The sequence below is a fragment of the Abramis brama genome, assembly GCF_963993115.1.
Source record: "Abramis brama genome assembly, chromosome: 5".
In the NCBI taxonomy this organism is placed as follows: domain Eukaryota; kingdom Metazoa; phylum Chordata; class Actinopteri; order Cypriniformes; family Leuciscidae; genus Abramis; species Abramis brama.
In genome coordinates, this window is record NC_139967.1 from 20,388,089 (window position 1) to 20,404,771 (window position 16,683).

The following is a 16,683-nucleotide window of genomic DNA, read 5'->3' on the forward strand; positions in this document are numbered from 1 at the left end:
ATACTATGGGTTAAAGCAGTTCAAAAGGACCATGTGTGTTTCACAGGCTGGAATAGACATAAGATTTTCCAGCATCTAAACTCATGTTGCCATTTAAGAAAGTCCTAATAGAAAATAACTAAAAAGATTTAATTACCAGATATGCATCTTGAGATGTGGAAAACTTGTTGAGGAGGCTGAAATTACAGCTTGGTTAACTGAAAGGTCAGGCTAAGGGGAATGACTCTGAGTATTTGTATAAGGTAAGTTTGCCAGCAGGATCAGGTATCTGTTGGTATAGAGTGTTATGAGATAACACATTTTTGTTATGAAAAGCAGTTTAGATCAGTTCATTAAATTAATATATGGTTATCATCGTTATTCATATGCTTAAATGATTGGAAAATCTGGTAACACTTTATTTTACATTATCATTGTGACACATTTTGTAATAACTATAAATTATGCATAATTACATGCAACTAACCCTACACCAAAACCCTATTCCTAACCCTAAGTACATGTAGTTAATTAGTATTACTCTTTACTTAAATATATAATTATACTGTAACAAGGACACCTTAAAATAAAATGTAACTGAAAATTCTCCTCTAGTAGGCTTTTAGCTGTGTCAGGAAATGACATCACTCATAGTTCTGTCATGACAACTCTCGGGAGATTGGTATGGTAATGGAGATTGGCATGGTAATGGATATAGCAATGTTAATGTATTTGGTCTTGGCGGAAAAGATCTGCTATGCTGCTGCTGCAGAGCAAGCACCGAGACTTGCTACTGCGAACACCTTCACAGACATTTCTGTGAGCATTTAAGACATGCTGCTGCTGCACATGAATTAACCCTGTAGCAGATCTATGCAGGTGGAGCTGGGGAAGGTGGAGGGTTCTAAAAGTGTGCTGCAGACTGTAACAGCAAACAATGCCAACTATTTGAATGTTTGAGCAGCAAGCTCATTGGCCACTGATGCAACACTAACTGTGCTATTTAGATAACGACATGATTGCTACCAATAAGTTAAAGACCTATCAGCCTGCACCATTCAGAGTTTCATGCCAGAGCTATGTAATTAGAAGTCACAGAGGAAGGCAAAGAGTGCTGCCAGTGAGAGGATGATTGTAGTCATCCTTTGACCTTTGGCACATTTAATTAAGTCTAGTGGGCTTCTAGGTGTTTAAATTAGAATTTTTGTCAGTTGGAGTTTAAACAGCCTTGGCTCATTTGAACATTCCATCAATGTAAGTCTATGGGACTTTTCCGAGTTTTGATCATCATTTTAGGAAAACCGAAAGTCCAATAGAAAAGATATAGCAACCCAAGTCAGAACAGTCTGAAGGTCTGAGCCGAGTTTGGTGGATGTAGCTTTAAACCTCTAGAAGGAAGTTCTAAGGCCACGTAAGCACTGCAGCTAAATTCAGCTGTCAGTTCACCTTTTAGTGCTTAATCCTGTTCTGTACACACACAGTTTAGTAATTTAAGGTAGTGACAACTGCATTTACAAAAAAATTACAAAAACTGAACATCTAGTTGTTAATGACGTACAACGAGAAATATGAGAGACGACAGACGAGATATTCTGTTAATTAACATTGTTTGCTGGCTTTGACCACTCAAGGGTGAACATGTGGTTTTGAATCATTTTAGTCTCCATGTGGCTGACTGAGGCTTAGACTGTAGCTGTTGAAGACCAAGAAATGTCTACAATCTTTGAATATTTGCAGAAATTATAACAAAGGGGTTTTTGCAGGATGGGAATGTGCCTTTTTAATCACTACTGGCTTTCTTCTACAAAGAAAAACTGACACTTGTTGTGTGTTTTCACTGTATTAGACATATTTTACAGTGTTTTTCTATATTCTTCTATATTCTTGAACAATATATCTTGTCAGATCTGTAACATATTTTAGTGTTTAGCCCAATGTCTGCCACATTAGCCTTCTACAAGAACTTCCATGGGTGAAAAGGTGAAATGTTTTCTGATTCAAAAAAAAGGGGAGGGGGAGGGGGAGGGGTGGCTGAATGTACCCTCTTTCCAAAAAAGGATTTATTTACTTCAGTGTGTGTCATATGTCAAAGTAAGATATTAATAGACTAAAAATAAATAATTATAATACACAAGAACTTTGAAATGGAAGTTGTGACATATTTTTGAACAATAAAGGTTTGACTTATAACTGATTTCATCAGGTAGGATGTCTGTCAGTCTGTCCATACATTTCTTATAAAATGGGTCAAGAAGCTCATCATATATCAAAATATATGAGGTTGCCCATGTATAGATTCTGCTTAGTGTGCATGATCAACTTCTATAAAAGCCAAGAGGGTAGACCAGAAGAGATGCAGAGAAGAGAAGAGAAGTTCCATCAAGTGGTAAGAGCCTGTGCTGACTGTTACTGAAAGGAATTTAACATCATCACTTATGCGTCTGTACTCAAAGTAATTGTGTTTTTTATTTCTATTAATACATTGTAATGATTTTTTTTTATTTTTTTTTATTTTTTTTTTTATCCAAGGGTAGTGAACATTTCATCTGGTCTCAAGGACAAAAGGCAAGTGAGTTTGATTCAGTGTGTGGATTAGGGTAGAGGAAAACAGTTGTTATAGTCTGTATTATAGACGGAAACTGGTGAAGCATGCTGTTTTTAAAAACCTATGTATTTTATTTACAAAGAAATGTGTTTGAATTTAAGGAAGGGGTCCCATTGACCCTTTATTTTGGTGCCAAATATACCACCTATTGTATTCGCTTTTATTGTTTTGTATTGTATTCTGTTTTTCTTCTTCCACTTTTGAGTCTATGAGAGCCCATAGAACCCCTTGTGAGAAATTTATACAAATTTGGCCCAAATGCAGAGGACATTTGACAAATTTTTGTGCAGACTCAGTCTGAGGACAAAGAAAAAGAAGCGAGAAAGGGCCAATTGATGATGCTATAATAGAGCAAAACATGAAATTGGTTCAAACTACAGAACTGATGGACTGATTAAATTCAAACTTGGGATGCAGTGTTGCTATCATAATCCATCATGAGATTTGCATAAATATAAATCATTAGAAAAGTTAATATAATGAAAACAAATCTGTGACATAAATTTCTTAATATTTGTCAGGAAATATTTGTCTGTTTCATACATACACGTAGCAGGAGGATGCACTCAGGCAGAGAGACCACAAGTGAGACTCATAGTCGGTCCTGAAACTTCATATATGCCACAATTCATATTGTACTGTATGTGCCATCCCCTGCATTTCAATTTCATCACCAGAAAGACATATTCAATCGACATTTTTCCCATTAATGGGCCCCTTACCTGCTTCTTGCTTGAAGCATCTAAATGTAGTATTGTTTTATGTGTCTGTATTCATTTGTAAGCCTACACTTAGGAATATGCCTCTTTCCTAACACAATTTTTTGTTTTATATTTTATGTGTCTTGCCTTTGTTAAATATTTATGAAATTTGTAATGGATAAGTTGATATTTTCTCTCCTTAGTAAGCCGCCACCATGAGTACAGACGCGGAGATGGCCGCTTATGGCAAAGCTGCCATTTACCTTCGTAAGCCTGAGAGGGAGAGAATGGAGGCTCAGGCCAAACCGTTTGATGCCAAGGCTGCCTGCTATGTGGCTGATGTCAAAGAGTTGTACCTCAAGGGAACAATCAAGAGCAAAGACGGTGGCAAAGTCACAGTTGTTTTGCTTGACACTAAGGAGGTAAATTTGAATTCACATTTCATGTAGATGCTCATTAAATTACTTATTACATTGTTTTCTTTTATATCTAATATCTAATTTATCAAATTTATAGGAGAGAGTTGCTAAGGAAGAAGATGTCTACCCAATGAATCCTCCCAAGTATGACAAGATTGAGGACATGGCCATGATGACCCATCTCAATGAAGCCTCTGTGCTGTATAACCTCAAAGAGCGTTATGCTGCATGGATGATCTACGTAAGTTCTGAAACGACATAAAAAGCATTTAAGTTCATTTTTTCTGTGTTGTTGGAATTTGACCATGTCTCTGCTCATTTCAGACCTACTCTGGACTCTTCTGCGCAACTGTGAACCCTTACAAGTGGCTCCCAGTGTATGATGCAGAAGTGGTGGCTGCCTACAGAGGCAAAAAGCGTATGGAGGCCCCACCCCACATCTTCTCTGTCTCTGACAACGCATATCAGTTCATGCAGTGTGGTAAGACATTATGGAATTAAATTCTACAGAATTAATTAAGATGAAGTAGATGTTGCTGTTAATATAATAAATATTTACCGGATATTTTACAAATTTCAATCAACAGATAGAGAAAACCAGTCTGTCCTAATTACGTAAGTATTTTAATTTAATTTCAGACCATGACAAAAATGAAAAGTATAACATAGATGGAAAATTTATGGAGATATTTACAAAACAGAATTTAAGACTGAACAAAGATTGAATATACTTTGAAAAGTCTACATGTCTTCTGATCTCTTATAAACCAGTGGAGAATCTGGTGCTGGAAAGACTGTGAACACGAAACGTGTCATCCAGTACTTTGCCACAGTTGCAGTGTCAGGTGTCAAGAAAGAGGCCAGTAAAATAAAGGTACGAGATACAAAAATATGTCATATATATTATTTTAAAAGATGATGATTTACACTCATCTCACTAACTATATGATATGTGAATTTGTAAAATGCCTATAAATTGTGTTTAGTAATGAAATAGAAAAACAATTGAAAATAAATGAAAACCCTTCAAACATCACAGGGCTCTCTTGAGGACCAGATCATTGCTGCCAACCCTCTGCTTGAGTCTTATGGTAATGCCAAGACTGTGAGAAATGACAACTCCTCTCGTTTTGTAAGTGAACCACTGTTTATTTACAGTACAGATGGTCAGTTGTGTTAAATTTTACTGTACAGAGTTTTCTATAAAGAGATTATAATAATTATTATTTATGTATTATACTATTATGATTTAAACAGGGTAAATTCATCAGAATTCATTTCGGCACCACTGGAAAACTGGCTAGTGCTGACATTGAGACATGTAGGTGGACATGATTTAATTGATCCATCCTGAACAGTTGTCTTTATCTGTCACACTTCAGATGCTTGTGACTCAAGTACATTCTCTCAACAGATCTGCTGGAGAAGTCTAGAGTGTCATTCCAGCTTCCAGATGAGAGAGGCTACCACATCTTCTTCCAGATGATGACCAACCATAAGCCTGAGATTGTTGGTAGGTGCACATATTTCATTCATTCAATGTTTCAGATAATATTGTAAGATGCTATTTCATAAATTCTGTGTATTTTACAGAAATGTCGCTCATCACCACCAACCCCTATGACTTCCCCATGTGCAGTCAGGGTCAGATCACAGTGGCCAGCATTGATGATAAAGTTGAGCTGGATGCTACTGATGTGAGTCATTGCTATTTGAATATTGACATATTCTATTTAAATATGGCAAATCATATATTTTATTATTCTCTGTAATTTACAGGATGCTATTGACATTCTTGGTTTCTCAAGTGAGGAGAAAATGGGCATCTACAAGTTCACTGGAGCGGTGCTGCATCATGGCAACATGAAGTTCAAGCAGAAGCAGCGTGAGGAGCAGGCTGAGCCTGATGGCACAGATGGTGAGACTTGTGTTATCCTGGGCTTTAAAATAGTAACCATTGCACCGACTTTGCTGATAACAGAAACTGTGTATAAAATGTTTAGTGTAAATATAAACTAGAAGTTGCGTGCATATCAATAAATCTAAAAATGAAAGGGAAAGTACCTAGTCCCTGATTTATTATAATTTTACACAAAAGACTCTATAGAGCAAATATAATTTATTTAAAAATGTATTTAACAGAGGCTGACAAAATCGCCTACCTTCTGGGATTGAACTCTGCTGATATGCTGAAGGGTTTGTGCTATCCCAGAGTCAAGGTCGGAAATGAGTATGTGACCAAAGGCCAGACCGTGCAACAGGTATAGTAACATTTCCAGCATGCCATGTGTTTAACCTAAAATTCTGGCTAATTATTGCAGAAGCAGAATAAAATATCCACTCTATTCTACTTACAGGTGTACAACTCTGTTAGTGCCTTGGCCAAATCTATCTATGAGAGGATGTTCTTGTGGATGGTCATTCGTATCAACCAGATGTTGGACACAAAACAACAAAGAAATTTCTACATTGGCGTGCTGGATATTGCTGGCTTTGAGATCTTTGATGTAAGAATGATTATTTTATCTCTTTTTATGTCAAAATGAATGATATTCAGAAGGTAGTAAATGTTTCTGTCATTTTTTGTCCTCCAGTACAACAGCATGGAGCAGCTGTGTATCAACTTCACCAATGAGAAACTGCAACAGTTTTTCAACCACACCATGTTTGTGCTGGAGCAAGAGGAGTACAAGAAGGAGGGCATTGTTTGGGAGTTCATTGACTTCGGCATGGACTTGGCTTCTTGCATTGAGCTCATTGAGAAGGTTATCAATGGTTTATGAATTTATTAATTTCCATTGATCCTATTCTCCAAATCTCCAATTTTTGATAATAAACAATTTTTTTTTATAAATAGCCCATGGGTATCTTCTCCATCCTTGAAGAGGAGTGCATGTTCCCCAAGGCTTCAGATGCTTCCTTCAAGAACAAGCTATATGATCAGCATCTTGGCAAGAACAAAGCTTTCGAGAAACCAAAGCCTGCCAAAGGCAAGGCTGAAGCCCACTTCTCCCTGGTTCACTACGCTGGAACTGTGGACTACAATGTCACTGGCTGGCTGGACAAGAACAAGGATCCACTGAATGATTCTGTTCTGCTGCTGTACCAGAAGTCTTCTGTCAAACTGCTGGCTACTCTATACCCACCTGTTGTTGAAGGTAAAGAAAAAATCTATTTAACAAAACTTTGATTCAGTTTTGAACTTTCTTTCTTGTTTTTGCATTTATACATGTTCCTTTGTATTTTATCTCAATAGATACTACTAAAAAGGGAGGCAAGAAGAAGGGTGGCTCCATGCAGACTGTGTCCTCCCAGTTCAGGGTATGTATAGAGATGACATCACAGCAATATTGCTTTATTTTAGAAAAAAAAAAAAGAAGAAAAAATAAATAAATACAAAGCATGCCAACCTTTTTCTATTCTCCACAGGAGAACTTAGGCAAACTCATGACCAACTTGAGGGCCACTCACCCTCACTTTGTGCGTTGCCTGATTCCCAATGAGTCCAAGACTCCAGGTAAACTATTTTTTTTTTAAAGTACAGATATTTTGGTTCTCAATATATATGATGAGGATGAGGAGACTCTCTCCTCAATATATATGGTGTAAACTGTTCGTTTTAGGTCTCATGGAGAACTTCCTGGTTATCCACCAGCTGAGGTGTAACGGTGTTCTGGAGGGTATCAGAATCTGCACAAAGGGCTTCCCCAGCAGAATCCAATATGGTGACTTTAAGCAGAGGTAAATGGGACCACATGAAAACAACATTTCTTAGGAGGCTCCTAATTAAAAGATATGAAGTATTTTGATAAATTCTCCACAGATACAAGGTGCTGAATGCCGGTGTTATCCCAGAGGGACAGTTTATGGATAACAAGAAGGCCAGTGAGAAACTCCTGGGATCCATCGACATTAATCATGATGACTACAGATTTGGACATACAAAGGTTCATTATTTAGCTTTACAAATTTCAAAGATTCAGTGAACATGGTCATTTAGCTTATACAGTTTAAATCAATATATTTTGATTTACTGTTATACATAAATTCAGGTGTTCTTCAAAGCTGGTCTTTTGGGTGTTCTTGAGGAGATGCGTGATGAGAAACTGGCTGCTCTGGTCACAATGACTCAGGCTCTCTGTCGTGGCTACGTGATGAGGAGGGAGTATGTGAAAATGACGGAGAGGAGGTGATTATTGTCATGAGTAAAGATGACATCAATGATAACTGTGCAAACTTAATGATGATTATGCCATTTAATGATGAATTATTCACAGGGAGTCAATTTACACCATCCAATACAACATCCGTTCATTCATGAATGTCAAACACTGGCCATGGATGAAGGTTTATTACAAGATTAAGCCTCTGCTGCAGAGTGCAGAGACTGAGAAGGAGCTGGCAAACATGAAAGAGGACTTTACAAAATGCAAAGAGGCTTTGGTTAAGGCTGAAGCCAGAAAGAAGGAGCTTGAAGAGAAGATGGTAGCACTGTTGCAAGAGAAAAATGATCTGCAGCTGCAAGTAGCATCTGTGAGTATATTTTAAAATTAACTGAATTTTGGCAACATTAAAAATGAGCAAGGTTGTTTCCAATGAAATAGCAATCTATTTTACGAACAGGAATCTGAGGGTCTCTCAGATGCTGAGGAGAGGTGTGAGGGTCTGATCAAAAGCAAAATCCAGCTTGAAGCTAAACTCAAGGAGACAACTGAGAGACTGGAGGATGAGGAAGAAATCAATGCTGAACTGACAGCCAAGAAGAGGAAACTGGAGGATGAGTGCTCTGAGCTGAAGAAAGACATTGATGACCTGGAGCTCACCTTGGCTAAAGTGGAGAAGGAGAAACATGCCACTGAGAATAAGGTTAGAGACTGAGTTGGTTTAAGATTAGATTTAATCTCTGTTTTATATATTGATATATAATATGAATTGTAATATTTAAGCTTATTTGGACCAAAACATCCTACAGGTCAAGAACTTGACTGAGGAAATGGCAGCTCAGGATGAGAGCATTGCTAAGGTTACAAAGGAGAAGAAAGCCCTCCAAGAGGCACATCAGCAGACACTGGATGATCTTCAGGCCGAGGAGGACAAAGTCAACACCCTGACCAAATCCAAGACAAAGCTTGAGCAGCAAGTTGATGATGTGAGTTGATTATGTAAATTAATTATATTAATTCATCAAATCAACTGTTTTCTGCTGTGAACATATTTTATATATCATTGTCCTGTAGCTTGAGGGTTCCCTTGAACAAGAGAAGAAGCTCCGCATGGACCTGGAGAGAACCAAGAGAAAGCTTGAAGGAGACCTGAAATTATCCCAAGAGTCTGTAATGGACCTGGAGAATGACAAGCAGCAATCTGATGAGAAAATAAAAAAGTAATTAAAGCAGGAAATCTTTGAAAACATTGAAATTTTTTATTGTTGTGTTATGTTTTTTTTTTTTTACAAGTACTTATTGTTCAACAGGAAAGACTTTGAAACAAGTCAGCTGCTCAGCAAGATTGAAGATGAACAATCTCTAGGTGCTCAACTCCAGAAGAAAATCAAGGAGCTTCAGGTATTTTGAGATTTTTCAAACATTACATCATTATGATCAAATACAGATAACCAAAAATATAATTAACTACTTACCACCATAGGCCCGCATTGAGGAACTGGAGGAAGAGATCGAGGCTGAGCGTGCTGCTCGTGCCAAGGTTGAGAAGCAGAGAGCTGATCTCTCCAGGGAACTTGAGGAGATCAGTGAGAGGCTTGAGGAGGCTGGAGGAGCCACTTCTGCTCAGATTGAGATGAATAAGAAGCGTGAAGCTGAATTCCAGAAGCTGCGTCGTGATCTTGAAGAGTCCACCCTCCAGCATGAAGCTACTGCTGGTGCCCTCCGCAAGAAGCAGGCAGACAGTGTGGCTGAGCTGGGAGAGCAAATCGACAACCTGCAGCGTGTCAAGCAGAAGCTTGAGAAAGAAAAGAGCGAATTCAAAATGGAGATTGATGATCTTTCCAGCAACATGGAAGCTGTTGCCAAAGCAAAGGTTGGGAAATATTCTAAAGAATATATGTGACCCATGCTGGCAAAATGAGTCAGAATACGCATGTGCTAATTACGAGCTACAGGCAAATGTAAATTTTGGTTGAATTTCATTTTCATTCACAAAAATTGGTTCATTAAGCCCTCTTCTAGCGATCCCAATGCTCCAAATAGTAATGAAACATCTAAAATGATCTTTATTTTTACGTTTTCTGAGAGGTGTACCTTCCTAAATCTTTCCTTTGTTTTAATAATCCATGAAAAATTGCCATTTTTCTTTACTCGCAACGACTGCACAACTTTTAATATTCATAGCGAATTCTCGATGGCGTATGCCTGAACCAATGAAATATGATTTTTAAACTCATGCTGATGTAAACAAAACGATCTTACTTGCACTGACTGACAGATCAACACAAAGCACAAAGCGCAAACATTATCTGTTATGCCTTAAGTGAACGTTTGGTTAACTTTTGGGGAAAAACATCTGATATGTAACATTATATTAGATTACATGCATTACAGTAGGTCTCAATATACAGGCTGCTGTCTCATTGATGTTAATCAAACAATTGTGGTATCATGGAAAAAAAAAATATATATATTTTTTTCCTATAGATATTTGGTTTTGATTTGGTGTGTGCCAAATCTGGTGGTATTACCAGGGATTTTAAGGTATGGTTGCAAGGTGATTTTGTTTTGGATCCTTTAACTTTAACTAGATTTTTCTCAAAATATACTTTGCTGACTCTATTGATTACAAATAGGTGTAGCACAGTCCTTTTTTGTCTGATTCCAACAAATCATACATCATCATACATGAAGGCTTTTTAATAACAATAAAAGTAAATAACAATAACTCATTTTTGAAAATATGCTCATTGTGACTCATTTTGCCAGCACGGGTCACATACAACAAGTCTTGAAGTTCTTTCAAATATCTAATGACTTTTGTATTTGCAGGGCAATCTTGAGAAGATGTGCCGCACACTTGAGGACCAACTTAGTGAAATTAAGTCCAAGAATGATGAGAACATTCGGCAGTTAAATGATCTCAGTACTCAAAGTGCAAGATTTCAAACTGAAAATGGTAACTCATGAACAAATGAATATTATATCAAAAGTAATTAATGTCAATAATTAACAATAATTATCAACAATAATCAATATTAATTATCAACAATAATTAATCAAAAATAATAGTGTATTAGATTATTCAGCTGTAAATTTCTGACTGTAACACTGATAAAATCTTACATCCATTTGTTTTTAAATAAACTGAGAGAGACATAGAAAAGTCTGACACAGTGAATCTAAATCTATACAGGTGAGTTTGGCCGTCAGCTGGAGGAGAAGGAGGCTCTGGTTTCTCAGCTCACCAGAGGCAAACAAGCTTCCACTCAGCAAATTGAGGAGCTTAAGAGGCATATTGAAGAGGAGGTTAAGGTAATACATCATAATCAATTCATGAATTACTTTACTGTAGAAACAATAATACAATAATATTATGCGACTTTATCCCTTAGGCTAAGAACGCACTGGCCCATGCTGTGCAATCAGCCCGTCATGACTGCGACCTGCTCCGTGAGCAGTTTGAGGAAGAGCAGGAGGCAAAGGCTGAGCTGCAGCGGGGAATGTCAAAGGCCAACAGTGAGGTTGCTCAGTGGAGAACCAAATATGAAACTGATGCCATCCAGCGCACTGAGGAGCTTGAAGAGTCCAAGTATGTATATTATTGTATAATATTCCTAACTCTCACAGCTATTTTATAGATAAGAATTCAAAATAATGTCTATTACATAACAGGAAGAAGCTGGCTCAGCGTCTGCAAGAGGCAGAGGAACAAGTTGAGGCCGTAAACTCCAAATGTGCATCTCTGGAGAAGACCAAACAGAGACTCCAGGGTGAGGTGGAGGACCTCATGATCGATGTGGAGAGAGCCAATGGTTTGGCTGCCAACCTTGACAAGAAGCAGAAGAACTTCGACAAGGTAAACAGTTTTAGTCATATTATATTCTCTTTGTAAAGTATTGCTGGAATGGGCTTTGTTCAACATTTTTTAAACAAACTCTATCCTAAAATATCTCCACCAAAGGTCCTGGCAGAATGGAAGCAGAAATATGAGGAAGGTCAGGCAGAGCTGGAAGGTGCCCAGAAAGAGGCTCGTTCACTCAGCACTGAACTGTTCAAGATGAAGAACTCCTATGAGGAGAGCCTGGATCAGCTGGAGACCCTCAAGAGAGAGAACAAGAATCTGCAGCGTAAGAATGAAACCGTTAAATTAGAAAAAAAACTTAAAGGGATTATTCACCCAAAATGAAAATTCTTTTACTAATTACTGACCCTTATGTCGTTCCAAACTCGTGAGACTTTTGTTAATATTCGGAACACAAATTAAGATATTTTTGATGAAATCTGAGAGCTCAATTCATATGGATTAGTTTTATGATCTTTTTATAACTTTTTTGAAGCGTCAAATAATCAATTGTGTAAATGTCTATGGAGGGACAGAAAGCTTTCAAATTTCATCAAAAAGATCTTCATTTGTGTTCCAAAGATGAACGAAAGTCTTATGGGTTTGTAATGACATGAGGGTGAGTATTAATGATAACATTTTCATTTTTGGTTGAACTATCCCTTTAAATGTTCTAATTCCCAGTGAGCATTAAAAAGTAAGCACATATGATTAATGCATGTGCATTATTATACATATTATATGTTTTTCTCTTTATAGAGGAAATTTCAGATCTGACAGAGCAGTTAGGTGAGACTGGTAAGAGCATCCATGAGCTGGAAAAGGCCAAGAAGACAGTGGAGACTGAGAAGTCAGAGATTCAGACTGCCCTGGAAGAGGCCGAAGTGAGTATCTGGAGATCAATATGGAATTCTTGCTAGAGCCATCATACAGTGTTGTATTCATTCAGTGTGTGTATTTTCATTCTTATATTTAAATGTTGTTTTATTTTTCATAGGGTACACTGGAGCATGAGGAGTCCAAGATTCTTCGAGTCCAGCTTGAGCTAAACCAGATCAAGGGAGAGATTGACAGGAAGCTTGCAGAGAAGGATGAGGAGATGGAACAGATCAAGAGGAACAGCCAGAGAGTCATTGAATCCATGCAGGGCACTCTGGACTCTGAAGTCAGGAGCAGGAATGATGCCCTGAGAATCAAGAAGAAGATGGAGGGAGACCTTAATGAGATGGAGATTCAGCTGAGCCACTCCAATCGCCAGGCTGCGGAGGCCCAGAAACAGCTCAGGAACGTTCAGGGACAACTCAAGGTATGCATAGGAATTCTTCTTTTTGACTTTGGGATGTATTCATTTTTTTTTTTTTTATAATCTAACTTATGGTAAGTACAGTGTGGCGAGCAGGACGAGGTCGAGGGCCGTGGGAGGACGGCGCGAGACCGGTGGCGTAATTATGATGAGCCACACCTGTGAGACGCACCGGTCTCGCATATCTCACGGAGGAGCGGAGGCATAAAGGAGGAGCGACGACAGTGAAGAGCGAGAGAGGACAGGCCTGATTTTTAGTTCATGTGTTGTTTCTGTTTGTGTTGCCAGCAGTCGTCCGTGAGGGGCTGCTGGCTTTTACTTTCATTTTTGTATTTGTTTATTTATTTATTAAAATCTTTAAATGTTCGCCGGTTCCCGCCTCCTTCTTCCCGTAACATCTGAACTTCGTTACACTGGTGCCGAAACCCGGGAAGAGGGAGGGACACGCTGTCGGAGAGCCCTCGCTGCTGGGAGGAATCGCGGTGCTGAGGAGGTCGGGCAGCACGAGGGAGCGTCGGCCGCCGATTGCTGCCCGAGGCGATGGTGCTGGAGCGATGGAAGATCTGGTGGGACGGAGAGCTCGACACCGTGCTCCTGGATCGAGGAGGGGTGGCTGCCGTCAAGAGGGAGCGGAGGAGTCGCTCCCGTTCGCCGTGGGCCGGAGCCTGTTGCCGTCGGCCATGATGGGGGCGGAGCAGGGAACGGGAAACCCGCTGCCGGCTGCCCTCGAGAGGAGTCACCGCCGGCCGCCAGGAGGCGGAAGGGCGTCGAGCCGTCCCCCAACGAATGTCCAGTACCATCGCATGGCACCGCGAGTGACTCTCAGCTGTTTGAGGACCGAGCGGCAGTGTGTCCGGGAACCGGATCAAGAATTTTTTTTTTTTTTTCCTCTCTCCCCTCTCTCCTCTCTGTCGCTCCTCATGCTTCCGTCTCCTTTCCTCTCGCCTCGTCTGTCCATACCCCCAGGTACCGCAGCCGCCATGATTGGTCCCCCCGGGGAGGGGGGGGGGGGAGTAGGCGCAGCCTCGGGAGTACCCCCCGGCCTGCGAGGGGCGATGGGGGTATGTGGCGAGCAGGACGAGGTCGAGGGCCGTGGGAGGACGGCGCGAGACCGGTGGCGTAATTATGATGAGCCACACCTGTGAGACGCACCGGTCTCGCATATCTCACGGAGGAGCGGAGGCATAAAGGAGGAGCGACGACAGTGAAGAGCGAGAGAGGACAGGCCTGATTTTTAGTTCATGTGTTGTTTCTGTTTGTGTTGCCAGCAGTCGTCCGTGAGGGGCTGCTGGCTTTTACTTTCATTTTTGTATTTGTTTATTTATTTATTAAAATCTTTAAATGTTCGCCGGTTCCCGCCTCCTTCTTCCCGTAACATCTGAACTTCGTTACATACAGCCTAGCAGAAATCATATCAAAAGCTCATTCTACAGCTATTGTTATGTTCAGGATGCCCAACTGCACCTTGATGATGCCCAGAGAGGACAGGAAGACATGAAGGAGCAGGTGGCCATGGTGGAGCGCAGAAACACTCTGATGCAGTCTGAGATTGAGGAGCTGAGAGCTGCTCTGGAGCAGACCGAGAGAGGCCGCAAAGTGGCTGAACAAGAGCTGGTGGATATCAGTGAGCGTGTTGGGCTGCTGCACTCTCAGGTAAGGGCATATTGTTTCCCTGAAATTAAGGGAATTGAGAGCATCATTCAAAATGTTCAAACTGTTGCTTTCCCTTTTGTAGAACACAAGTCTCCTGAACACCAAGAAGAAGCTTGAAGCTGACCTTGTTCATGTCCAGAGTGAAGTTGATGACACTGTACAGGAAGCCAGAAATGCAGAGGAGAAGGCCAAGAAGGCCATCACTGATGTGAGAAACAGTAGCTGCCAAATGTTTCAAAATACACTTGTGCACTTAAAAAAAAAAGTGGATCTAATGACTTTCTGTATCAATGCAAAAGGCTGCAATGATGGCAGAAGAGCTGAAGAAGGAGCAGGACACCAGTTCTCACCTTGAGAGGATGAAGAAGAATCTGGAGGTCACAGTGAAGGACCTGCAGCACCGTCTGGATGAGGCTGAGAATCTGGCCATGAAAGGAGGAAAGAAACAACTCCAGAAGTTGGAGTCCAGAGTAAGCCTCTTTATAGTTATGATATGGGCAAGGTGAAGTATGTTATATTATGATTTGTTTGAATAAAAATAATATGTTCTTTAGGTCCGTGAGCTTGAGGCTGAAGTTGAAGCTGAGCAGAGACGTGGAGCTGATGCTGTTAAAGGTGTCCGCAAATATGAGAGGAGAGTGAAAGAGCTCACTTATCAGGTATGACCATATTCCTCACAAGTTTGTTCGGACAAAAGAGTCTGTATAATAGTGTATGTACTGACAATGCCTATTTTTAGTAAAGGATCAATGCTTAATTTTGTAAATGTGTATTTTCTGAAGACTGACGAGGACAAGAAGAACATCACCAGACTCCAGGATTTGGTTGACAAACTGCAGCTGAAGGTCAAAGTCTACAAGAGGCAGTCTGAAGAGGCGGTATGTAAAATCTGATCGAATATTTTGACACTGTGATTATTTATATTGGAATTCTAATTTGATGAAACGTGGTACATGAACAATATAAAAACCTCCTAAAAACCTTTAGGAGGAGCAAGGCAATGTTCACCTGTCCAAGTTGAGGAAGGTGCAGCATGAGCTTGAGGAGGCTGAGGAGCGTGCTGACATTTCTGAGTCTCAGGTCAACAAGCTCAGAGTTAAGAACCGTGATTCTGGAAAGGTTAGACTAAGTAGAGTTTTTTTTTTTTGCATTATTTATTCAACTTATCCAAATACATGAACTACCTCTTAGAAGTAGTAGTGGAACTATAATAATTGCATTTTGCTGATGTTACATATCCTGTATGACATTTACACATCTGTATTCTCTTCATTATGTAAAGTGAATAACATTTTTTGTTAATAAGACTAATGTTTAACTCTTCCTTCTTTCCCAGGCCAAAGAAGAATGAATCTTTAACACTTGAAAGGAGCATTTACTGAAGTCATATAATATGAATGTTTATTGTAAAAGTACCTTTCTTAATAAACCTGTTTATTTCAGCAAATAATTAGCCTTTGTGTGATTTTTCAAAGAGATACACTATTACAACACTAATATCTGATCTGTATGATTACATTAAACCTTATTATTCGCATCACAAGAGTGCTGAGTATCAAAAGTGTCTTGAATCCAAATTTGAACTTTTAAAGGTTCCATAAAAGTTCAAAAGTTTTCATAAATTTTAATTATCATGTTTACTGAATGCATTCGCTCAAACATTTCTGCTATAAAGTTTCCACCCTGGACTGATGTTATTGACTATTGCAATATTCTGTGAACTAGCCTTCCAGTTAGCACAATTAAGCCTCTACAGATGATCCATAAATCTAAAAAGTAAATATAATACTTGGAAAAAGCTATCTGTAACCTATCACATTTATCATTTGTTTAATATAATATAATTTAATTAATTTATAATATAATGCATGCATTTATAATATAATACCCTATAATGAGCAAGCAACAAGGTGTTTTTCTGAAATACAAAAATATGAGTGAATGACACGTGTGGAGTACTTTGATACCAGAGTACCAGAGATGGCTCAGTCACATGCAGTCTATGATATCTCACAA

General features: G+C 39.3%; 1 protein-coding gene across 2 annotated transcripts; it reads left to right on the forward strand.

Annotated features, from left to right (window-relative positions):
* Positions 1–2,320: 2,320 nt before the first annotated feature.
* On the forward strand, positions 2,321–16,208 carry LOC311083410 (myosin heavy chain, fast skeletal muscle-like). 2 transcript variants are annotated; one of them, XM_084114898.1, is made up of 41 exons: positions 2,321–2,365; positions 2,509–2,544; positions 3,489–3,707; positions 3,802–3,945; positions 4,029–4,185; positions 4,292–4,319; positions 4,476–4,578; positions 4,744–4,836; positions 4,962–5,025; positions 5,119–5,217; positions 5,298–5,401; positions 5,484–5,622; positions 5,847–5,965; positions 6,062–6,211; positions 6,299–6,469; positions 6,562–6,862; positions 6,961–7,025; positions 7,134–7,221; positions 7,328–7,445; positions 7,528–7,651; positions 7,757–7,893; positions 7,982–8,237; positions 8,328–8,570; positions 8,677–8,853; positions 8,942–9,087; positions 9,178–9,268; positions 9,351–9,740; positions 10,700–10,826; positions 11,064–11,182; positions 11,263–11,459; positions 11,543–11,726; positions 11,832–11,997; positions 12,471–12,595; positions 12,709–13,017; positions 14,464–14,667; positions 14,750–14,875; positions 14,967–15,137; positions 15,222–15,326; positions 15,450–15,545; positions 15,655–15,786; positions 16,004–16,208. In XM_084114898.1, the coding sequence occupies exons 3-41, from the start codon at positions 3,501–3,503 to the stop codon at positions 16,016–16,018; spliced, it is 5,790 nt and encodes a 1,929-aa protein (XP_083971024.1). In that variant the 5' UTR covers positions 2,321–2,365; positions 2,509–2,544; positions 3,489–3,500; the 3' UTR covers positions 16,019–16,208. The 2 variants fall into 2 exon arrangements, with proteins under 2 accessions (XP_083971024.1, XP_083971023.1); XM_084114897.1 differs by having other exon boundaries at positions 2,352–2,365; positions 2,509–2,548; positions 3,493–3,707; positions 16,004–16,125.
* The last annotated feature ends 475 nt before the right edge of the window (positions 16,209–16,683 follow it).

Bases quoted from the DNA above. Each gene is read 5' to 3' on its own strand.
- LOC311083410 (XM_084114898.1), top strand. From the start codon at position 3,501: ATGAGTACAGACGCGGAGATGGCCGCTTATGGCAAAGCTGCCATTTAC. The intron at 5,218-5,297 runs GTAGGTGCACAT...TGTATTTTACAG, and splicing joins CCATAAGCCTGAGATTGTTG to AAATGTCGCTCATCACCACC. The intron at 15,327-15,449 runs GTATGACCATAT...TATTTTCTGAAG, and splicing joins TGAAAGAGCTCACTTATCAG to ACTGACGAGGACAAGAAGAA.